The sequence below is a fragment of the Ctenocephalides felis genome, unplaced genomic scaffold (assembly GCF_003426905.1).
Source record: "Ctenocephalides felis isolate EL2017-DRISC unplaced genomic scaffold, ASM342690v1 CF-g0.4_SCAFFOLD_03572, whole genome shotgun sequence".
Taxonomy (NCBI): Eukaryota; Metazoa; Arthropoda; class Insecta; order Siphonaptera; family Pulicidae; genus Ctenocephalides; species Ctenocephalides felis.
The window spans coordinates 34,918,520-34,944,403 of record NW_020539726.1 but is presented as its reverse complement, the minus strand read 5'-3'; the positions used below and the strand labels follow the sequence as shown (position 1 = coordinate 34,944,403).

The 25,884-nt window shown below is 29.7% G+C and overlaps 1 protein-coding gene across 3 annotated transcripts in view; it reads right to left on the bottom strand.

Annotated features, from left to right (window-relative positions):
- Positions 1-2,591: 2,591 nt before the first annotated feature.
- LOC113387684 (putative 1-phosphatidylinositol 3-phosphate 5-kinase) overlaps positions 2,592-25,884 on the bottom strand; it is an 80,444-nt gene continuing 57,151 nt past the window's right edge. Inside the window, exons 3-22 of one of the 3 annotated variants that reach the window (XM_026625045.1) lie at positions 25,262-25,700; positions 22,583-22,793; positions 19,985-20,304; positions 18,301-18,432; positions 16,692-16,862; positions 16,485-16,619; positions 16,257-16,383; positions 16,035-16,179; positions 13,683-13,835; positions 13,050-13,172; positions 9,466-9,621; positions 8,822-8,985; positions 7,814-7,983; positions 6,548-6,644; positions 6,314-6,488; positions 5,996-6,233; positions 5,833-5,927; positions 4,680-4,841; positions 4,078-4,216; positions 2,592-2,742 (exon numbers count right to left, since the gene is read on the bottom strand). In XM_026625045.1, the coding sequence (XP_026480830.1) occupies positions 2,664-2,742; positions 4,078-4,216; positions 4,680-4,841; positions 5,833-5,927; positions 5,996-6,233; positions 6,314-6,488; positions 6,548-6,644; positions 7,814-7,983; positions 8,822-8,985; positions 9,466-9,621; positions 13,050-13,172; positions 13,683-13,835; positions 16,035-16,179; positions 16,257-16,383; positions 16,485-16,619; positions 16,692-16,862; positions 18,301-18,432; positions 19,985-20,304; positions 22,583-22,793; positions 25,262-25,700 (3,431 nt within the window). In that variant the 3' untranslated portion in view covers positions 2,592-2,663. The remainder of the gene's footprint in view (positions 2,743-4,077; positions 4,217-4,679; positions 4,842-5,832; positions 5,928-5,995; positions 6,234-6,313; positions 6,489-6,547; positions 6,645-7,813; positions 7,984-8,821; positions 8,986-9,465; positions 9,622-13,049; positions 13,173-13,682; positions 13,836-16,034; positions 16,180-16,256; positions 16,384-16,484; positions 16,620-16,691; positions 16,863-18,300; positions 18,433-19,984; positions 20,305-22,582; positions 22,794-25,261; positions 25,701-25,884) is intronic. The other 2 variants (XM_026625044.1, XM_026625046.1) reach the window with 2 other exon arrangements.

Genomic DNA, 25,884 nt, shown 5'->3' with positions numbered 1-25,884 from the left:
TTTTAAAAAAAATTTTTTTTAAAAAAAATTTTTTTACATTTTTTTTTTTTGAAAAAAAAAAGTTTTCTTTATTTTGAAATATTTTGGAAATTCTGAACGTGTTTTTCAAAGCAATCGTACTGCTTTAACTGCATAGAGACAAAATATAAAGCGCGTAAGCGCGGCGTCACTGTCTAACGGGTGAACATTGATACGGAACCCATAGAAAAATAAACAAAATTTATACTTATTGTCAAAATCTCTATAAAATATCTGAAAATTTGATGTGCATATGTCTAATGATCATTTTTGACCGTCAAATGGCATTTTTTTCACTTTTTTCGTTAGATCTCTGAAACCGCTAGACCTGCCTTTATGAAAATTTGATCAATTCTTTATCTTGTCAATACAAGTAAAATGTTTTTTGAATTATTAAAATCGGACGCTCCGTTCTCTTAAAAACTGAGTTACCGTTTTCGGCACTTTTTGCCCCGTATCTCCGGAACGGCTAGACCTGCCTTTGCCAAAAACTAATCAGCACGTCTCCTTATCAATACGAATCGAATGTTTTTTGAATTATTCAAATCGGTTGATCCGTGTTCCCGAAATCCTCGACGAAAATTTGTATCCGCACATACATACACACACGCACACACACACACACACACACACACATACATCCATTTTTTCTAAGGCATGCCAAAATGTTCAGAAACCTCTGAAACGTAAAGATATATAAAAATTTTCATTTTCGATTTTTTTGCGATTACTATAACTTACCCTACGGGAAGTTAAAAAAAATTATTAGAATGTTTGTTATAAAGAAAAATGTGAGTTAGTGAATTAGGGTGGTCGTTAATATGGACATTTTCGAATTTATGTGCTCCCAAGGGCTCAAATGCTTCCAAATTAATAAAAAAATACTCTCTAAAACTTTTAGCTTTTAGTATTAACATTCAGATAGTCCGCAATTCACTTAAAAGTTTCGTATATTTATTATTAAGTAAATTCTTGCGCCATCTGTGATAGCATCTCTGAACTCAAATAATGGCACTTAAAAATAGTTATAATTCACTTAACCTCTAATTAAATCCGTGTGAACTTTTTAACAAAATATTCATTCATCATGGCATCAAAATTAATTTTGCAGCAAAATATTTATTTAATTGGCGATCTTGACGCTTAAATTATCAGTAATAAATTGCCATCAAAGTTACAAGTCTGCTATCACAGATGGCGCATAAATTTACTTAATGACATATGTTATTAATAAATATACGAAGCTTTTAATCGAATTGCGCACTATCTAAATGTTAATATGAAGAGCTTAAACTTTTAGAGGATTTTTTTAAAATATTTTGGAAGCATTTGAGCCCTTGGGAGCGAAGCAATTCGAAAATGTCCATATTAAGGACCACCCTAATTTATAATTAAAAAGGATACCTTATTCTCGTTAGCGATCTGCCTAAAATCATTTTTTTCGTTACAATTTACTTCTCTAACTTCTGCCTTCTGTTTATGTCTTCTTGTATTTTTTCATCAATTTATTCAATTTCCAGTATTTGTTTCTTCCCTAGTATAGTCTTCTATATTATTACTACAATCAAAAAAAAATGTCCAACCCATTTTCTTAACAGCATATTAAATTTTAAATTAATCCAAAAAATATTTATTAAGCTATTTAAATTAATGAGAGTATTAGAAAAAATTATGTTTTCGCCAAAAAATCCGATTTGCTAATTTTATGTTTTCCTCACGTTTCAAGTCATTCTGAATCGAATGAGACCGAATTTGGAAAAAGTATATGTGAGATCAATTGGAAGTCATATATATATTAGGGTGGTCCTTAAAAAGATCATTTTCGAATTTCCTTGCTCCCAGGGGCTCAAATGGTTCCAAATAGATAAAAAACAATTCTCTGAAAGTTTTAGCTCTTAATATTAACGTTTAGATAGAGCGCAATTCAATCAAAGTTTGTATGGAAAGAGCATAGTAAAAAATTTTAAAATTTAAAAAAATGTTTTAGGTATAACTTAGCGACAAATGAATGAGTTTTATTCATTCATTTGTTCAGTAAATTACATCTAAAAATCATTTTTTAAATTTTTGAAAATTTTTTCATGCTATTTCCATACAAAACTTTGATTGAATTGCGCTCTATCTAAACGTTAATATTAAGAGCTAAAACTTTCAGAGAATTGTTTTTTATCTATTTGGAACCATTTGAGCCCCTGGGAGCAAGGAAATTCGAAAATGACCTTTTTAAGGACCACCCTAATATATATATATATATATATATATATATATATATATATATATATTAGTGAAAATAAAATTAATTTACGAAATAACTTTTTAACATTTTACCTGAATTGCTGAATCCATTCTTAACTTGTCTTAAGGTAAAATACTTCAACTGCACCTAAACACTTATTATATATTAAATTATTATATATTTAATTTTTTAAAATTTATTAAAATATTCATATCAAAATTGATAAACATCAACCTATTATTATTACAATTTATTAATACTCGATCACACAAATGTTTAAAAAACATTTGTTAAGGAACAAAATTATCATTTGGTACGTTACTTTGAGAATGCTTCGTGTGTGTAATATATTAATTGATTTATTAAAATAATTTATTTAATATATTATTTATATTAGTTTATTTTATCACTATTTATCACTGTTGGAATTTTCGTCTTGGAAACGACGGGCTAGGCTGTCCCAGCGACTTGGAACGGAAACGAAATATCTGAAAAAAAATATATATATTGTAAATTATTAAGGTGGTCCTTAATATGGATAATTTTTCTGCTCCCAAGGGCTCAAAAGCTTCCAAAGTAATAAAAGAAAATTCTCTGAAAGTTTTAGCTCTTAATATTAACATTTAGACAGTCCGCAATTCAGAAAATAAATATCCGACACTTTTAATGAATTGCGGACTATCTAATTTTTAATATTAAGACCTAAAACTTTTACAAAATTTTTGTTTATTAATTTGAAAATATTTGAGCCCTTGGGAGCAAAGAAATTCGAAAATGTCCATATTAAGGACCACCTAATTTTTATCCTAAACTCTAAAACTCATCCCTAAATGATGTACGAGAAAAATATTTGTAATAAAATCACGAATAAAACGACATTTAATTCTATATGTGTGTTCATATAATTTTCTTCAGATTTTCCTTGAATTGCAGCACAGCAACTCGCCTGTAGGCCAAACCGTGCGAAATACAAAGTTGCGATATATGAAGGAAAAACTAAGAATTTTTACACCTTTCTAACGATGTATAACACTTTATATAGTTTCTTTGAAGAAATACCGAATAGTGTGAATATTTGCTAGAATCTATGCGCACTTTGCATTTCAACAAGTGAATATTCACACAAATTGCCTTCTACAAGCCAAATCGTAAAAGATACGAAAAAACTTTGTTCGTACGAAAAATGCAGAATAAAATTACGAATAAATTGATATATAAATCATTATGTGTGTTCATATAAGTTACACGAGATTTCCTAGTTTTCTTTGAATTTCAGGACGTCTTCAGTGCATTACAGGCATACAGGCAACTCGCCTGTAGGCCAAACCGTGCGAAATACAAAGTTGCAATATATGGAAGAAAAACTAAGGATATTAAGACCTTTCTAACGATGTAAAATACTTTATATGATTTCTTCACGAATTTATGAATTAGTTTAAATTAACATATAAATAATCACACATTCTAAAGAAAAAACTAAAGTTACATGAAAACTTTGCTCGAAGTCCATAGATGGCATTAGTAATTATTTATATTGAATCAACTAAATAAAATTTCAATAAACGCTAAAACTTTTCTTTTAATTTATATTATAGCATTTAGTATTATTTTTTGTACCAATAGGATGGATAATATACCTACGGGTAAAAAATCCAAAGTAAAAAATAGTATGTACACATTTATATTTACTGAAATATATTCATTCATTATTTATTATTACTATTTTTTTTTTGGTTCATAGTATCTAATACTAGTTTTTTTTGTTGGGTACGACTTAAGCAACTTTACACCCTAATTATTTAAAATAATACAAATAAATTTACCTGTCCATAGCTTGACAAAATCTCTTTCTATATTCATCAGGCGATAGAACTGTCGGCAATTTGCCTTGTTGACCTAAAGTAACAGTTTTCTTAACGATTGTTTCTAATTTTTTATCCCATGTAAAAGTACGTATATAATCTGTGAAATAAAAAAAAAACAATACATTAATAATAGTCAAATGTTTTCGAAAAAAAATGCGTCATTTTGCTTTTGCTTAATAGTATTTTTTAATGCTATAATAATAAATTAATTTAATAAATACAAACATACTGTATAGAAATGTTTATCAATTTGCCGCGCGATCAGGCGTATTTTACATAAAAACAAGGTAGGGGGAATGTTCGATAACAGAATCTTCGATGATGCAGTTGTCGATTTGATTTATTGAGAAAAGTTCACAGTTTAAGTATTTGTTATGATAGTAGACATATTGGAGAATAATGTATGCAAATAACAAGACTGTAAAACAAACGGTGCGTCCTCAAAACACTTTTGAATCAGATCAAATTTTGTGCATAGGTAGACATTTCTCAAAGAAATTCTTTATTATCTGACTAAGATGGTGCAGAAAAACTTTTGTTTTTATTTTTATTTTTATTACCTATTATGCCAACAACCAGAGTATTGTTATCCTGGTTCAACCCAACCAGAAGACTGTAGTCCATGACACAATTTTGGGAAAGAAAATCTGTGTCCCTCAAAACTGTGTCGTTTAAAATTGCATGGCTATGCCAATGGGCGTACAAAGGTTCATCACAGCACACTGCAAATGAAAAAAAAATACAAAGATAATTAATAACTTTATATTAAATATAGTTTTATTTTTACTCAGTGCGATGGGTCGAATGAAAGATCGAAACGTTTCGCGGGTATCATTTGAAAGGTCTCGACGACTTCTATATGAATATAGCACCAAGAAGAATTTTACAAAATCAATTTCTATTTTTAGAGTATACCGCGATGCTGAAGGGTTATATAACATTAGGCAATATCGTAGATAATTTAATTTTGAACAAATTTGTCGAATATTGCATTTAAATCAGACGAACCGTTGAGGAGTTACAAGACTTTCAATAAATGCACCCGCTGTGATGGGACGAATGAAGGGTCGAAACGTTTCACGTAAAATATGTCGTGTGGGGTATCATTTAAAAGGTCTCGGCGACCTCTATATGAATATAATATCAAAAACAATTTTGCAAGAACCATTTCTATTTTCAGAGTATACGGAGTTGCTGTAGGGTTCTATAACATTAGGCAGTATTGTAGATAATTTAATTTTGAACAAATTTGTCGAATTTTGAATTCAAATCAGACGAGCCGTTGAGGAGTTACAAGTCTTTCAATAATTGCACCAGTGCGATGGGTCAAATGAAGGGTCGAAACGTTTCACGTAAAATATGTCGTGTGGGGTATCATTTGAAAGGTCTCGACGCCCTCTTTATGAATATAGTACCGAGAACGAGAGTGAACCGAGTATAGATTTTACAAAAACAATTTCTATTTTAGAGTTCACGGAGTTGCTGTAGAGTTATATAACATTAGGCAATATTGTAAATAATTTAATTTTGAACAAATTTGTCAAATATTACATTCAAATCAGACGAGCCGTTCAGGAGTTACAAGACTTTCAATACATGCATCAGTACGATGGGTCGAATGAAGGGTCAAAACGTTTCACGTAAAATATGTCGTGTGGGGTATCATTTAAAAGGTCTCGACGACCTCTTTATGAATATTACAATATAACTTACTTTTCATGAAGTTTTGATCCAGCAAAACAGCCTCGTCATCAAGAACACCATCGTTCTCCACAAGTCGATTGCGCTCTGAACCCTTCAAATCAAACCTGAAATAAAATTAAATATACCAAACTAGCCTCAAAAATTACCTCAATTTAGTATAAAAAAGTCTTACCTTCTGCTAATTTTCTGCTTATAAAACAAATTCTCCATAACCAGAACGCTCATCTGATGTTGAGCGCCGCCATTGGCGGCATTCCTATAAATAACTCTATAAACTCCCACTATTTTACCCAAAAGTGTCGGAGTGCCTGCCGAAATACAACTTTCCATATACAGAAAATAATGTGGAGCGAATTCGCAAAAAATGTGCATCTCTAAGCGACTCATTTGCTTGATGACGTACCTATCATCTTAAAAAAAAGATAGAAAAATAGATATAAAATAGACACAAACGCAAAATTTTTTGCTAAAAGGTTAAAATTAAGTTTACCTAGGGTCTTGCTAAATTTTGATCCACTTTTGCCGCCCCTGGCTTGCCAATTGGTGGTTCTGGCTAAACTTCTAGCCAAGCTGATTCTAGGGTTGTCTTGGGGTAATACTAGTTCGCGCAGACGCTCAAAATCTTGCGCAAAGTATACACGACACATAAAATTTGTTGTAGAATCCTGCGGAAAAATCAATTTTATCGGATTGCAAATGCTAGGCAAATTTCTGATGGTGTTACCTGGAAGTTGACTTCAATATGCTGATACTTGTTTTTGGTAGCTTTGTCGGTTTCGGTTTTTTCTTTGCCCGAGTTAATTTCGTCAGATTCCGCAGCACTGGTAAGAAAAAAAATAAAGCCTGTTTATTTTCACATGTCTTGTGATTTGATGTAAGTGTAAGTAAGATGTAATTTTGAACAAATTTGTCGAATACTGCATTCAAATCAGACGAGCCGTTGAGGAGTTACAAGACTTTCAATAAATGCACCAGAACGATGAGTCGAATGAAGGGTCAAAACGTTTCACGTAAAATATGTCTTGTGGGGTATCATTTGAAAGGTCTCGACGGCCTCTTTCTGAATATAGTACCGAGAACAATTTTACAACAAAAAATCATATTTTCAAAGTATACCGCGTTGCTCTAGGGTTATATAATATTATTCCATATCGTAGATAATTTAATTTTGAACAACTTTGTCAAATATTGCATTTAAATCAGACGAGCCGTTGAAGAGTTACAAGACTTTCAATAAATGCACAAGTACGATGGGTCGAATTAAAGGTCGAAACGTCGTGTGGGGTATCATTTAAAAGGTCTCGACGACCTCTTTATGAATATGGTACCGAGAACAATTTTACAAGAACAATTTCTATTTTCAGAGTATACCGCGTTGCTGTAGGGTTATATAATATTAGGCAATATTGTTGATGATTTAATTTTGAACACATTTGTCGAATATTGCATTTAAATCAGACGAGCCGTTCAGGAGTTACAAAGACTTTTAATAAATGCACCAGAACGATGAGGCGAATGAAGGGTCGAAAAGTTTCACGTAAAATATGTCGTGTGGGGTATCATTTGAAAGGTTTCGACGACCTCTTTATGAATATAGTATCGAGAACACTTTTACTAGAACAATTTCTATTTTCAGAGTATACCGCGTTGCTGTAGGGTTATATAATATTAGGCAATATCGTAGATAATTTAATTTTGAACACATTTGTCGAATATTGCATTCAAATCAGACGAGCCGTTGAGGAGTTACAAGATTTTTAATAAGTGCACCAGTACGATGGGTCGAATAAAGGTTCGAAACGTTTTACGTAAAATATGTCGTGTGGGGTATCATTTGAAAGGTCTCGACGACCTCTTTATGAATATAGTACCGAGAGTAGTATTAGGCAAGATTGTAGATAATTTAATTCTGAACAAATTTGTCGCAGATTTAGCAGCAAGTAAAATAATATAAAGCCTAAGTCAATTATATAATTTAGAATATTATTACCTGTCTTGTGATTTGATGTAAGCTTCCATCTTGATAGAGTCTTCTAAAGATTTTGCATAATCTGGTGACATCAAAGCATATGCTATAATTGATTCTGGTTCATTTTCTCGAACAGCTATTGGTATTGTGCCAATTGGTAGCAGGTAGTGCTCACTTATTGGTATTGGACTCTAAAATAATAAAAAAAAACTAGTAAGTGGTATTAAAAAAAGATTTCAAGATATTTTTCTGAAAGAACTATTAAATTTATTGATACAAAATTTTTTACACATATAATGGCATGTTTTAACTATATTTTAAAAATAATTGCAAGTAAAACAAATTTCTGAGCTATTTTATGAAGCAGAATTGCTCCCTGAATGTTGAATTACTGGAGTAAAACTTTTTCAAACAATTTTCGAGAGGCAAAAATTTTGTAGCAACGGAAATGCGTTAAAATATGTCGAAATTGTACTTGTAAAATTGTTCTCGGTACTATATTCATATATAGCTCGTCGAGACCTTTCAAATGATACCCCACACGGCATATTTTACGTGAAACGTTTCGACCCTTCATTCGACCCATCGTACTGGTGCATTTATTAAATGTCTTGTAACTCCTAAACGGCTCGTTTGATTTGAATGCAATATTCGACAAATATGTTCAAAATTAAATTACCGACAGTATTGCCTAAAATTATATAACCCTATAGCAACGTGGTACACTCTGAAAATATAAATTGTTCTTGTAAATGTGTTCTCGGTACTAAATTCATAAAGCGGTCCTCGAGACCTTTCAAATGATACCCCACACGACATATTTCACGTAAAACGTTTCGACCCTTCATTCGACCCATCGTACTGGTGTGTTTATTGAAAGTCTTGTAGCTCCTCAACGGCTCATCTGATTCAAATGCAATATTCGAGAAATTTGTTTAAAATTAAATTATCAACAATATTGCCCAATATTATATATCTATATTATTATTATTTATTCTAACTATTTACTTTATGTGTTAGATCATTTACCTGGATATGTGACACTATTAAGTTATTTGATGATGTTTTGAGGTGCATAAACATGCTCATCAAAGACTTTCTGTCGGATGAATCTGTAGTGTCATCTAAGACAGATTGACCATCACTTTGCATACGATTGTGGTGTCTCATCTCAGGAGTACTGCATTCACTTCCTAAAAAAAATATTTAAAAAAATTATGCCTAATTGAAAAAATCTATCACAGGATTCTATGATGACAGAGGGATCGATTCTGTCGCGTAATAGAAAAATGTTATGGCAAGGCTATGTTTAGAAGAACTTTTCATACATAAGTCATGCGGTTGTTGTGCAAACAGGCGTATTAATAAAGCTGTCAGATAGAAAACTTAAGGTAGGAACCGCACAAATGTCAAAAAAAAAACGATGTTAGATAACAGGGTCGTTCTGACTCAGCTTCATAACATACGAGTGACATTGCAGTTTATGTGTAAAACGCCTGAATGCACAACAAATACTAGACATTTTGACAGTATTCAGTATGATTCAGTAGCATAATGCAAGGAAGTTGAATCGCAACATGGCCTTGCCATAACATTGATCTGTTATGTGTCAGAATCGGTTCTACAATTTAAATAAACATTTATGCCAAGCAATGTGTCCCACATATACTGACCTCTAATACTGCTACAAGCGCTCGAATGTTTATTCGGCTTGTAAATACTCTGAAAGAGTTTTCTCTCTAGATCTTCGAGATCTAGATAATCGACCACGTCCGGTAAAGATATTCTCGTGCTGGATCTGCTCGTCAGTCCATTATGCGGTGCAAAAACTAAAAATACCAAACAACCCAAAAACACACATAACAACATCGAATAACCATAAGCATAATGAATAATGAATTGCCAAACTAGGGAATGCAATACCGCTATACCGGTATACCGAATTACCGGTAAACCGCCCGATTTTTCGGCGGTATTTTTACCGGTATTTACCCTAAAAATACCGGTATTTTCGGTATTTTTCAATAAGCGCTATTTGATACTTAATACACTAAAGTTTAAATTTCTCGGAACAATGTTTAAATTCCATAACCGCATAAACAGCTATATCTTCAAGTGATTACATAAGATAAACAAATGTCAAATATTATCTCAACTCGTCATTAAACTGAATATTTATTGCTTTCCAAAGGGCTTCATATCGTGTTACAATAAATAGAATTGAACTAGATAGAGATAGATAATGGATAGAGATAGAGATAGATAATGGTGTTTGTTTCATCTTATGTAAAAATGTAACGGCTTTTTAAGTGATATTTGCGCCAAAATATTTTATATCATACAAATTAGCCCTGCCTAATCTTTTTTTTTTTCTAACGTTATACATAATAATTATGATAATTACTAAATATTTTTGCTTCTTATTACAATTATAAAATATGATTTTTCGAAAACGTTTCCAAGTTTGAAAATACTATAGCAGCATCACATTGTTTCAAATAACAATACTCAACAATTATAGTAACTTATTATTTATCTCGACAAAGTATCCGATCTTAAATTAATATAGAAAAAAAAATTTTTTTTAAATATTGGAGATTATGCTAATTTAACACATCGGATACAGACAATACAGTTTATTATAATAATGTAATATTATCTCTTTTATGAGTTTTTGGTCTTTCTTACTCATAAGTTTGTTTTTGGTGAAAAGTAAATAATATACTCGATAGTGATATTGAATTAATTAAATTGGATATAATTTTGTTAAATTATTATTTAAAGAAATAAACTTATTGTTTTATTTTAATGTTTTTATTGTTTAGTTGAATATAGATGTAGTTGTATATACATTTTTTTATATTTGTGTTAGTAACTTTCAATTTTGATTACGTTTGTTTAAGATAATAAAAATATCGGTAAATTACCAGTATTCCGGTTTTAAAATGAAAAATTACCGAAATACCGGTATTGAAATTTTCCATCGGTATTGCATTTCCTATGCCAAACGATATTAAGATGACCAATGATGACGATAAATTTAAAAGAAAAATAAAGAAATATTATAAGGAAATTGAAGACAAAAAAGACTGAAGATTTATATAAAGGTATTTTAATTATAATAGATATTATATTAAAGAATCTGTCAAATAAAATGTATATATAAAATATGCAAACTGTTTTCATAATCTCTCATACCACTGTCTGACTGAGATATAAAAATAATGTATATATATAAATAAATAAATAAATAAAAAATAATATTGCATGAAGTGCAAATAAGACAAGGTTACTCAAGTCGAAAAAGGTACGACTTAGGAAACCTTATCCTATATCCAAAAGCACATCCAGTAAAGCATATTGATAATAAAAAAATAGCAGTGATGAATTTTTTCATGCATTCAATTGCTCGTAGTTGAATTTTTTAATATACATTCAATGTAGCCAAGGTTACAAGAGTTCATAATGGCATGTAACTTGGTAAAATTGTGTACAATATAATTATAAATTAGTTGGTATTGGTATTTTGCCTTGAGGCAAATTACATGAACTTCCCGATATGTGTAATTAATGAATAAAAAATAAATTAATTTACGAGTGATTAAAAGTATTCCGAGTGAATTCATTACACATCATTGAAAACGAACGAACACGTTAACTCGAAGTATTTTCTAAAAGCAAATTTTCAAAAATCAACGATTTTTATAATTGAACCAGTTTTCGTAGGACTTTAATGGTTTAGTATGTTCATCAAGACCAAGTACTCTATCGTTATACCAAGTAAATCGTCGAATTTTAATTTCAACAAATGTCGAAAAAACTACTCATTTTCTCAAACTTTGATGAATTTTTAAAATTAAACTACTTGTCGTAAGGCCGTTATATTTCAGTAAGTTCTATAAGACCATGATATATATTGTAGTGGTATCCACCCATTTGTAATAATATCAATAATATTATAAACTACTATATAACGGTCAGAATACAAACAACGCAGTTAGTGTTACTCATAGCTACAATACATTGTATGCTCGCAGTAACATTGCAAGCGTTGATAAAATTCCTTCTGAAACCACAAACTGCGCCTTACCGACTACGTAAAACGTAGATTTGCACTATGAAATGACATTGAACAGGGATTACAATGTCAAGGTAAAGCAAGCACATAAATACGAAGGAATGGCGCATTTTTTGGTCAGTCGTCATTAAGTTTTCATAATGTTCAGATCAATATGAGTCAGTAGTATTTAGTAATCAATGGAGTTATATTTAAGTTCAGTTATTCAAGTTATATGCAAAGTGAACAGGAAGTCATGAAATAATTAAAAACATAAAAAAACACTTTTCTGCTATTTATAAAGAAACGGCTTCGCCGATCGTGGCTCAATGTTGATAAACGCTAGTTCTCATCGAGATACATTGAATGGCTTTTAAATTTATGAAATCGGTTCAGGCGTTTTTGAGCAAACGTCGATTTACGGTAAAAAATCTGTTCACACACACACACACAAACATACTTTTTCAAAATTTGGTCTCATTCGATTCAGAATGGCTTGAAACGTCGAAAGCATAAAATTAGCGAATCGGATTTTTTGATGAAAACATAAACTTCTCCTTCGGGAAGATAAAAAATAGTTGCATAATTTACACAAAATTGGAAAAGCGCTCCTGTATAGTCAAAATCTAAACGCATTCGCAAATAATTTTGTGCGACATTTTCACTTCGACTGTGCTCTGCTTGGCGGTATTTTTACCTTTTTCAATAGTTTTCACAAAATCGAAAAAGTGCTCTTGTATAGTAACTATATAAACGCCTTTTCAAGAACATTTGTACCAGGTTTTCAGTTAGACTGTGCTTAGCCTGAGTAATTTAAGCTAAACGGTCGGTTTTGTCGCAAAATTACCTGAGACAATATTGTAGAGCATAAAATTATCTACAAAAAATGCATCAATACTTTTTTCCCTCAGAGTCACTTTTGTTTTTTTTTTTGAAATTTCTTTTATAATTGCATTTTAAACAATTTTACCGTTCACAACCCATTATAAATTATTGTAACCTTCACCCTAATTTTAGGTTTAAATTGACCGGGCTAATGGTCATAAATTATATATGCATATTATAAAAATGATAACAATGAATTGATATCAAAAACATTTTTTTACGAGCATGAAGTATCATTTATAAATGCTGTAATCGATAGCAAAAATATGCAGGATGCTTTACCACTTATAAAATGTGTAACAAAAATTCAAATACCTTCATTTTGTTCCACTTCGAGTAACTTCCTAGTCGATTGAGGCGTGTTATGAGGTGTCGACATTTCGGAGTCACTAAATTTCAAAGACGAACTATCATGAAGAATGCTTGAAGATTCCTGATCTAAAAAAAAATGATAAAAAATATTACAATAATAAACACAATAATAAATATTACAGGATGTACATTAATCATATGAGGCATTTAGGGGTAGAGGAAAAATAATAAAAAAATACGTGGATGAAAGAGAGGTCTAGTAAGATATCACCTGTATTTATTATTTACCTAAATTAAAAGAAATCCAAACGTTTTAAAAAAAAATCAAAAACAAATAAATAAATAAATATCATCATGTGTCACCAACCGAGAGAGGGGGGACTAAAAGTACCTAAAAGTATGATATCACGTGTAATTATTTTTTATCTATATTAAGAAAAAATCTGAACATTTAAAAAAAAAAATCAAAAATAAATAAATATCATCATGTATCACCAACCGAGAGAGGGGGGACCAAAAGCCCTTAAAAAATCGATCACGTGACTAATGGACGCCCCTTGAAGTACTGTGCACTCTCTCAAGTATATTTAATATATAACTAGAAATAAATAAAAACTATTTTTATAATTTCCTTACCAAAATCTTCATCAGTAGTATGTCCAGCATCAATAGGAAATTGCTTCGTGGGATTTCTTTCCCCTCCTTGAAGGGCTGCATTCCAACTCTCACAAGCTTCACTTATTGCCCTTTTAACCAACACTATGGCATCTGCAACTTGTGTCCAGGGAGCTAAAAAATAAAAAAATAAATACATAGAACCTGCAAACACATAAATTGAATCATTTGATTAAAAACTATAAAATGGTTTTAGTATGAAAAACCAATATAATGCAAAAACTTCTATACTCCAGTCAACGGATCGTTTTAGGTATGATTTTTTTACTGTGCTCCAATATGTATAAAATTTTGGAATTAGGTTCATTAAAACAATTTGTACTGACACCACTTCTCTGAGGTGTAATTTTATTTTCTCAAAATAACGTCGGTTATCGATAGAAAAATTAATTATAAGAAAAAAATGTTTCATGAAATATTTCAAAAAAACATACTTATCAAGTTACATGCTACTAAAAATTGGTTTCTTTTTGGCGTTTTTCTACGTTTTTCTGCAAATATCTCCAGAAATATACATTTTAGCGCAAATGATGTAATGAACAAAATTTTGACAATTAAAATCTTGATAAATTAGTGTTCTATAAAGTGTTCTGGGAATAATATTAAGCTAGATATGGAAGAGCAAAGTCGTTTTTTATTTCGTTCGAGATTCAATTGTTGTATTTGAAGCCATGTAGCGACGAGGCGTTCCATTTTATATATTCTATGGGGTTTTATAGTGCTTAAAATAAACTACAAAATGAGTACTGTTAGGGTGTTTTGTATGTAAAATGAGTGAGCTATCATGCAAATAAAAAAGTATTATATCTATCTTCTTTTTTCTAGTATCTTTATCTTCTTCTTTTTATTGCCTCTATTATTTTTCTATACTCTCTCTCTATCTGTCTAGCATCTCTATTCCTATCTCTATCCCATTTTCTTTGTAAAATTTCATTTAATTATTTTCATCTAACTTTCTAAACTTTTCTATACTCTCTCTTTCTATTTGTATATTATACATGTCCTTTTTATCTACCTATCTACCCATCACTTTGTTTATAATATTTTATTGTCTTCATTAACTTTCTACAATTTTCTACGCTCCCTTTCAATTTGTCTATCTCTATCCCTTTCTTTATCCAATTGTTTTGTATTATTTCAAAATTCTTTTGAATTATTTCACTCTTCATATATTGTTATCTATATTTCTTTTAATATCTACCTGTCCTTATCCCTTTTTATTTTGTCTTATTTCATTTTATTATTTTCATTTATCTTTTTACACTTGTCTAATCGCGATTACTATTTACAGATCTCTATCTCTTTTTTCAATATAATACTTTATTATTTTATATATTATTTTGTATAGAATTAACTTGATTTAAAAAACCTTGATGGATTCTAGCACATACTAAATATAACTTTAGTATAAACAAATGTCAAAAAATTCAAATTTTTTTGTAAAATCAACTAATTTTCATTACATCTCAGAAAGAATAAAAGATACGTATAAAAGTATATAGATGAAAAGGCAAGGACATTTTTTTTTGTCTAATTATTGCTTTTTATTTTTTTTTTCTGTTACACAAATATTGATAGAGTTATGATTGTTTAAAGAGTGCGCGGCCGTGCAACCAGAGTCTCTTTTCAACCCTTTGCCGTTTCAAAATAAGAAGAGTTACGGTAAAATTAATTATAGGGAAAGTTGTAGCCCTTTAAAATGGTATATCACAAGTTCTGATAGGATCAGAATTAAAGGAGTTATGACCCCAAAACTCATCGTATTTTTGTCTATATTTGGAGCAAAGTGTAAGTACGCAGTATTAGGTGCCCAAAACTATTGACTTAATTAATTGCGATCGAGCATATGACTTTTTAAAGACTTTGATAATGATTTTGGTGCTAATTAATTATTTGAAGTGGATTTTTTCACCATGTATTTCCCAAGTTCGATATTACTAAAGAAACGAATCTTGGTCGCCCACAAAATGCTTCCATGACGCCCACATTTAAAAAGTGTTAATATAAAATTAGACGTGTAAATCCGATGGGAAAAATAATTTTTATTTGTAATAAACCATATAAAACAGTCCCATGAATTTTCCGAATTTTCCATAATTTTGCAAACAAATGGTTGACCGGCTCATCTAAAAACAAGATTTGAATATTGCGCAACGATTTGATAAATTAGTATGATAAATTCTGATTTCTTATTATATAATTGAATAATTTTTGAATATGCAGTCATAAATATTAACTGTTTTTATTTAAGGGTAGTTTTAAGGGTTAAAAAAATTAGTAGATATGGTATTTATTTGTTATAATTATTATTACCTTTCTCTGCAATTAAAACTTGAACAGCTTCAACCCTAGCCTTATAAACAGCCAATTCTCGTATTGCAAAAGATTTGGAACTTTGACTTTTTTCATCGCTTTCTCCGCTGATTAAATTCAGACGATCGTTAATTCCTGAGAAAACCTGCACCAGAAAAAAACAAAATTGTTATAAAATAATTACTAAACATTATTTGATAATTGTTTTATTATTATTATTACCTCGTGTCCTTGTAAAGACAATGTTTTTATTTCATTAATCAACTCGGCTCGTTCTGTCGTCGGCTCATTTGCTACTGATATTATAAAAGGCGGTAGACATACTTCCCAAAGGTTAATACTCACATATCTAATAAAAAATCATGTTATAAAATAATAAAAATCATGTTATATTACTTACTTTCATAAATAATTTTTAATAGAATGTGTATCTATTATGCAAGTACTCACTTGATACAAGTTCTGATACCATTAGACAAAAAATACTGGTTATGATCATGATGCAAAGAATGCCCACAATCGTTCTGAGATCTATAGGCACTTCCATGAAATCGCAGTTCCAAATATTTTCCAAACGATATTAATCTGTTTATTAAAATCATTAACATTTTTTAATTAGAAATAAAAATATTTGTTAGTATTTGTTTTAATATTTACTTGGCTTCGTTTGACATAGGAACAATCGGCGTAGATTTTTTGCATTGCTTGCACCACGACCAGATGAAAATGTCTCCGTTGTTGTTTTTGGAGACAATTTGTTCCTTGGTTTTAGAACTTTTGTCCACGGGTTCTAAAGAAACTTCTAAACATCCTGTGTCGTGTATGTATCTGAAATAATGAAATGAATAAAATGGTTTTTGAATTATTATAATCGGATGCTCCGTTGTCTCAAAAAAAATGAATCATAATTTTTTGCCCAGTATTACGCTTTTGGAAAATAATAATTGACTAGTCCCGCCGTCAAAACGACTCAAATGTTTTTTTGAATAACTCAAAGCGGTTGATCCGTGCTCTCGGAATCGTCGATAAAAGATTGTATCTGCATATATACATATCCACACAAACAAATATACATTTCCGCTAGTTTGTCAAATGTGAAGAACATATAAAAATTTTCCATTTTGAATATTTTGTGTTTATTATAACTGACACTAGTGAAGTTAATAAAAATACTACTTGATTTCAAATAACTAGGTGTAAGTGGCAGTTGGTCTTAAGTCAAGTTGTATTGTAGCTTGTCGAAATGTGTCTATAATTAACCAAACAAACGAAATTGAGATTTCAGTTATAATCAAGTACGAATCAATTCAGAATAAGAATCTAGCAAGAATCGAACAAGAAATTGATTCGAACGTATTTCGTATAGAAATGTAGTAATAATCGTAATTATAATCTAGTAACAATTAGGACGTAAACCAATACAAATCAAGCAACAATTCAATAAGAATTTAGCGAGAACCTAAGCATTTGAGAAGAATCTTTTAAAAATCCTACAGAATCTCATTCAATAAAATTCGAGTAACAATCTTATGAGAATCTGCTAAAAATAAGACAATTCAATCGCAAAGAAAATCTTATAAAAATGTGGTAAGATAACAATAATAATCTAGTAAGAATCCAATAAAAATATAGCAAAAATTCTATAAGAATCTTACTGCCGAGTATCCAAGAGATTTTTTTCCAAAATGTAGAAAGAATCCATTATGAATATAGTAAGAATTTAATATGTATCTTGCAAGAATCTTATACGAATCTACTAACATTTTAGTTAGAGTATGACTAGCTTTATATCCGAAATGGCTGTGTCTGTTTTTTCCAAGATCTAGCAAAAATGTTATAAAAATCCATTTGCCAAGTACACAATGGGAATTTTATAAGAATGTAGTGGGAGCCTATTATAAATATTGTAAGAATCTAATAAAGATCTTGTGAGAAACTTATACAAATCTACTAACATTTGAGTTATCTCCGAAATCGGTGGACCTGCCTTTGCTAAAAACTAATCAGCACGTATCTCCATTAATACAAATCGAATGTTTTTTGAATCATTCAAATCATTTGATCCATGCTCCCGAAATCGTCGATGGAAGATTGTATTCTCACATACATACATACATACATAGCTGCATTTTTTTAAAATCTACTAAAATGCTTAAATGGCGTTGAAACGAAAAGACGTATAAAAATTTTCATTTTCGAGTGTTTTGTGATTAAAATATTCAAAATAATTGTTTGTATGCATGGTTATAATATGAATAACAATTACCTTCTGATATGTTGCATCATAGGCGTGTTGCAATTTCCACTCGGACATAAATAACTCGAATTGAAGCAATATTTGTTTAGAAAATTTCCTAATGCTATATCGTCTCTGCCATAGAACTGGAGATTTATAATTCTGAAAAATGAAAAAAAAATCTATTCTAATCAAATCAAAACATAAAAAAAAAGAAAACATCTAAAAAAAATTAACAGCCGTTAGAATCAGCAGTTTTTTTAAAAAAGCTACCCAATGGTCAGAAACTCTTTAATGTATAGATTATAAATATTTATTAAAAATTAAAACTATAAAACTAGATATTTATATAAAATTGAAAAATACATATTCTAATTCTACATAAGAAACATGAAAGTCGAAAAAATTGACAATGATTGAAATAAAATCAGCAGTTTTTTTCAAAAGTGACAATCTTTTATATATAGACTCTCTATATATTTATATCTATTAAAGTTAGCACGTATATATTGTGCAAAGACCACCAAAAGAAATGTTCACTTGAGATCTATACCCACAAGTGAATTTTTCATATCATACTGCTTGATATCAAGCTGGCCGAAGTTTCTCTTAACGACAACCATACTTAATATAATTTTTAAATTAAATTATTTTAATTATCTGACCTCACCGCCTCTAAAATAATTTCTGGGGTTATTCTGCCATAATAATAGGAGCCATAATAGGAGCTCATAACATAGCATTGTCATATCAATCTATCTATTCTATTTATTTGCAGTGCGATCAGGCGTATTTTACATACAAACAAAGCAAAGAAAAATCTTACCAAAACTGCATCCTCGAACATTCCCCCGGACTTGTTTTTTTGTAAAATATGCCTGATCGCACGGTAAATAGATAGACATTTTCACAATTTTGATATCATACTGCTATATATCGAGATGTCCGAAATTCTAGACCCCGCTCTAAACGATAACCATACTTATTATGATTTTTAAATTAAAATATTTTAATTCTCTGACTTCTAAAATAATTTATGGGGTTATTCTGCCATTCAAAAATTCAAAAAATTCATTTTTTTTTCAAATATTATAAATACCTTATGAGAATCTTTCAAGAATCAAAAAATTTATCAAATTTTTCAGACAAAATTATTTTTTTTTAAACATTTTTAAATTTCTTTAAATATTTTCAAAATTATCGAAAAAAAAACAAATTTTTATACAAATATTTACAAAATTTATCATCTTTGGAAAATTTCTAAAAGGCTATTTAAAAAAAAATTAAATTCAGAAATTTTTAAAATTCACATAAGGTTCAGAATTTTGTAATTTTTAGGATTTACAAAAAAAAGCTTCACAAAACATTTTTTTTTGTTTCAAAAATTACAAAATTATCAAAAAATCTAATTCATAGCTCATAACATAGCATTGTCATATCAATTTAACTCTTCTATCTATTTGCAGTGCGACCAGGCGTAGTTTATATATAAACAAGCAAAGAAGAAGCTTACCAAAACTGCATCCTCGAACATTCCCCCCGACTTGTTTTTATGTAAAATACGCCGAATAGACATACATTTTCACAATTTTAACTGCCAACGCTGTGTTATGAGCTCTATTACCGCAGTTTACTCCATTAACGTATCTATTATCATCTATTATCATCTATTATCTATCTATTATCTATCTATTATCATCTATTATCATCTTACCTCGGGTTGACACAAAATCCAGGAAAATTCGAACTATGTTTGCTATGAATGCACAACGACACAGACAACTTCTGATGATTTGCAGGATGCAAAGCGTCCATCACTTTATTACGTAATTGAGTATTCGATTTTGTTTTATGATTGTTGCCACAATGTTGTTTGTTAGAACTCTTCGAATCTTTGTCCCTTTGACGATAAGGGATGCCGTAGGGCAATCTGCCCCCGGTTGCCCTAAAATCGGCAACCAGAGCCTCCAGTTCGACTCTGTTTTTCAGCGATGAACCGATGTCGTGGGTTAGAAGAGGATGTGGTGGGTTCAACTGGGTGGTGATAGATATAGATAAGTTACAGTTAATAATTTTATATAAAACAATTTTTAATCCTCAGATTTTTTTTAACTTTGCCCATTAATCACGTGAGGATTTTAGGAAGAGCGAAGGTTTGACAAAAAATAAAAAAATATTACGTGGGGCATGGAGGGTTATAGTAAGATACCACGTATATTTATTTACTACAAGATTTTTTTAACGCGTGATGTTTGGTATGGGAGGGGGAGGGTAATTATGAATATAACCAAGAGAGAGAGAGGATGTCCAAAAACCCTTAAAAAATCGATCACGTGATTAATAGACGCTCCCTAAGTTATAGTAATCGCAAAAAATGTTGTTCCATTTTATTGGAAAAATTAGAAAAATTTAAAAAAAAGTCGATTTTTTTCAAATTTCAGATGTATTTTAAAAAAAATGAGAATTTTCAAAGAATTGATTAATTTCAAAAATTTCACAAAATACAAAATTTTCAATATTTTCCGAATATTTTAAATTATCAATAAATCTATTTTCTTTCAAAAATTAAAAAAAAACTAATATTTTGTTAAAAAAATTGGAGCATTTTTAAATAATGTTAAAATTTTACATTTTAGAATTTAAAATAAAAAATCAAAATTTTCAGTCTTATTATATTTTAAATTGTCAAATTTTTGCAACTTTACACATTTTTAAAGATATATGAAGTTTTATACTTTAAATAAAAAAATACATTTTTGATAATTTTAAGATAATTGAAAAATTATGTATTTTGTAAAAAATTTTAAATGAATTGATTTTTTTTTTAATTTCAATGTTTGGAAAATTAAGTTTTTAAAATTTTTGAAATAAATGGTTTTTTTAAAATTTATAGTAATTTTTCAAAAATTCCAAAAATATATATTTTTATTAAATAAATCGTTTTTTTTTTAATTTCAAAATATTTGGAAAATTATATATTTTCAAAATTATTAAAATGCATCGTTTTTTTTTCAAATTTTCGTAATTTTTCAGAAATTTCAAAAATATCAATTGTTTAAAAAAAATCAGACTTTTCAAAAATAATCGATTTATTTCAAACATTGCAAAAAACTTTCCAAAATTTTTAAAATTATCAAAAAATATTTTTTTGGCAAAAATTATGAAAAACTTATAAAAAATCTGAAAAAATTACATAACTTTAAACATTTTGAATTATTTTTCAAATATTTTGATGTTTTCAAAACAGTCAAAAATGTACAAAAATTTATACAAATAAAAAAGGTTTTCATTTGGTTTTTATAATTTTTGAACAAAAAAATAGATTTTTTTTATAATTTTGAAATTTTTGGAAAATTTTGTATTTTTTTGGGAAATTTAATTTTTGAAATATTTCAAAAAATTTTGAAATTCACAAAAAGATCAGATTTTCGAAATTTTTCAGGATTATCGGTGTATTTCAAAAACCTCACAAAATACAAATTTTTCCAAAAATTTCAAAATTATCAAAAAATCCATTTTTTTCAAAAATTATAAAAGCCAAATAAAAACTTTCCAATAATCAAAAAAAAAAAAATTATCAAATATTTTAAAATTTTCAGGATAAAGAAGTTTAAGGTGCCTAAATTTACATTCAACAGATAAATTGACATTTTTACAATATATTGAATTGAAACATTAAACTTTTTATAAAATTTGACTATTGTTATTAGTATTAAAAATTAGAAATATTATAAAAATTAGAAGCACAAAGAAAAAAACAAGATTAGAATTCAAGAAGATCAGATTTAGAAAAACAAAAAGAAGAATGAAGAAATCAGTTGGAAAAATATTAAGGAACCGATTCTGCCGCAGAACAGACCAATGTTATGGCAAGGCTATGTTATAAAAACTTTCCATACTAAAAATTGACAAAAGCAAAGTTGTAGTTTATGTGGACAACGCCTGAATGCACAGCAAACACATGACATTTCGACAGTGTTCAGTATATGGCGTCCCCTGACATCTAGCCAAAAGTGATCTCAGTAAAAATAATCATTTTTTGTTATTTTTGTCATTAAAATATTGTTCTAATCTAGAAAGTTTTACATGTTCGTATTTTCTCATCGGATTAAATATTGATCATAGTCAAATCGTGTTTTTAATCATTTACTAAGTAAATATTTAGTTTCATCAAACTATAAGTATAATTCAGTGGCATAATGTATGGAAGTTGAAGCGTAACATGGCCTTGCCATAACATTTATCTGTTATGTGTAGAATATCATATCATATGTCATATCATATATAAATATAATATTATTATACTTCTTACCTGTATATTATTCATGCAATCTTCATCATCAGTAGGAGTCTCCGGCTCCTTAGTCGCCGTTTCTTCGTGAAACTGTTCAGAATAAAACATTTCGACAGGAAACAATTTTCGCAAATTGCATTTTCTACCAGCTTCACTTTCCAGATAAGGTAAAGGGAATGTCAAGTAAGGACTTACTGATAGCACAGAATGTGACAGGGCTAGACGAAACCTGGGTAAAAAAATAAACACTCATAAATTTATTCTAAACTAGCAAACCCGACGAACATTGTTTTGCTAAGTAAGGTATATTCTAAACAATTTCTAGAGAATCAAAAATATTAATACTATAAGTGTATAAGGATGTGTTGTTTGAATGCTATATACAATGAAGTATTATAAAAACAACAAACCCCATTAATTCGTCTATATTTTGTCAATACAATCAAACTGGAAGTTTTTATACACTTTCTATAGAAAACATGGTATAATCTAATCCAAGTCTTTTTTGGTCTATAGACTTATTGATTACGTTTCAAGTCTTTCAGATTCTTTTTGAATTCTGAATTTTATGTATAATTGTAAATAATACTTCTGAGCTTTCACAAAATTTTCAAATTTTTGCGAGAAGAGATAGAAAATGAATCAAGTATTTCTTCTTTGGCCTGCTTTTTGAGAAATTTCAAATAACATTCGATGAATTAAAACAAATTTAATAAAAAGTATTTATGTAGAGCAGGGCGAGGCACAAAGGTCCAATTCGACTTTGAGCAAATATTAATGATATTATATAAATCAAACCAATTATATCACAACAAATAACACATATCAAACGAACAATTATCTGACTACGTTCAATAAGACTGCCAGCTATTTCATCATTGTAGAAATGTGCTTTTTTAATGTCTTTCCAAAATTTGTTATCTAGATCTTTTTATCATATATGCGGGGTAACTTGGAACGACCAGGTGGCAAACAGATTTAATGTCTCATTTTAATTTTAAAGGTATTTTACAAAATAATTACATTCTTAACTAATGCTAAATAAAAAGAGTGCGCGTAAGGATCACACGCGATTGAAGTAAAACTTTTAATATTGTATGAGTAGGCAATTAAGATAAAAATAAAAAAACATCATATTTGAATTTTAAAAATCATCTTTTAATAATCATATAACATCAATAATAATAAGATCTCCTGAGCATCGGCACAGCTGTCCTACTGATATTAAGAGTTTGAATATGATGTGCAGCTTTCTTCCTAATTTTGTTACCTATCTTACCGGGAAATTCAAACCATAAACGTAGAAGTTCATCATCATCGCCACGTTCTATGTACACTAATTTCCCTACACAACCATTAGCTAAGCCATCACTTACATCAATATTAGTTGTTATTATGTAAAATTTATTCAGAACTAAAATTATTTCATACGGCAAACCCCCGGTATCAATAACCGGTTTTTGTGAAACTGCTGACGAATGTATGATTGTTGATCTGTCGCATGGCAACCTACATAAATATCCGTGGCAGTAGATATTATTTTGTCTTCAACGAGATTCAATATAAATTTATTATATTCCATGGCACATTTATTCTCTAAGAAAAGTCTTATTCCATGAGGACATAACATAAAAAACGTGATTCAATTAATGCAAGTTCATATAGGGTTTAGCGCTCGACTAAGGCATGACATGACGGGAGTGGATACTCGCGACATCAGCGCTTACGGCGTCGTAGTGTTCAACTACACGTTGGCATTTTCGTTGCATTTGTACGGATTTACACCCGTGTCGCGCCTAAAAATTTTTACACCCATATCGCGCCTAAAGAAGTTTTACTTCAAAAACTACCAACGGAAGAAAATACTTTTATTATGGATTTTCAAAGATTACCATTTATCTCCCGATAGCAAAGTCATAAGAATCAAGGTTATAGCTGGTTATACATCTTTTTCCCCCTACTTTCAAATATTGTTGTTTTTACTGGTTTTTGACATATAGGTGTTGGACCTTTTTAACCCCGGACCTTCATATATTACTATCTATTCTTCGATAAATTCTGGGAAATTATAACTGGGAAAATGTTATTCGACAAAATGTCCATTTAATCGATACCAAATTTAGGTTCTGAATTTAAATAACATAAATGAAAAATAATATAACCTAGAAAATGTTTTATAAATACCAATGAGTATATAATTACACAAATGAGATCTTTCAGAGCACCGCATTTGAGAAAAATATGCCAAAAAGTGCATTTTCATATTGACATTTCAAAAAAGTTGATATTTTGAGTCTCTAGTGACACCTGCGGCCCATTTACTAATGTTTTTGTATATAAATAAAACTACAAACAAAACTACTTACTACAATTTAATCATAATTAAATAATATTTACGTAAAACATCCTAATAAACGTAATTGAACATCATCTGTCAAAAACGTTTGACATTTGATGTATTAGCCACCGTCTATTGTTTTATTTAAATTACGCTTCTACAAAAACGTTCAAATTAAAAATGTAAAGTTTCTAGGCGATTTTGAAATAATATCTCACGTTTCCGACAACCTACTGATTAGCACGAATTTTTCAAGACTAAGACTGGCCAAATCGGTTCAGCCGTTTTCGAGTTTTACCGAACCATTTGATCGAGAGCTCCATTTTTATATATAAGATATATGTTTTTTATCGTGTTACCTGTTATCAAAAGGTTGTTGCTCAGACATGGTGTGCACACTATCTTTTCTGACACGAGTTTCGAAAACTTCATCGTCTTCCATAGCACTTCGTAAAGGGTCACTAAAATCGCTGACACGTTCCACCAGCAAGTTGCTGCCGCTTGTTATCGAGTCGCCGATATTATTTGAGGCACGTTTGTTGACTATTTTATTGTCGTCTGATGAAGATGTCTTAGTATCATCGTTGTGGTTAGAGACATTCTTAATTTTACTGGTTGGTTTTGAAACACTTTGCCCATCGGATTGCAATTCGCTCTTCGAAGATTTTGTCATATTTTTTTCTGTGACGGAATTATTTTTGGTTTCACCGATTGATGATTTACTATTTTGGCTTTTAACTTCATTGTTAGGTTTGCGTAGAGTGACTAAATCCAGTTCTTCTTCAATAGTCTGGTCATCTAAAAAAAAATAAACATAAAATGTGAAAGATATCTCAACGCCGTAAACAAGATAATTTTTAAGGTAAAACTTATTTAGGCGCGACTAGATAGTAAATCCGTACAAATGCAACGGAAGTGCGTTACGGGAGATAAGATATGATAAGAGTCGAGTGCTAATGATTCGATGATATCATTTCTATAC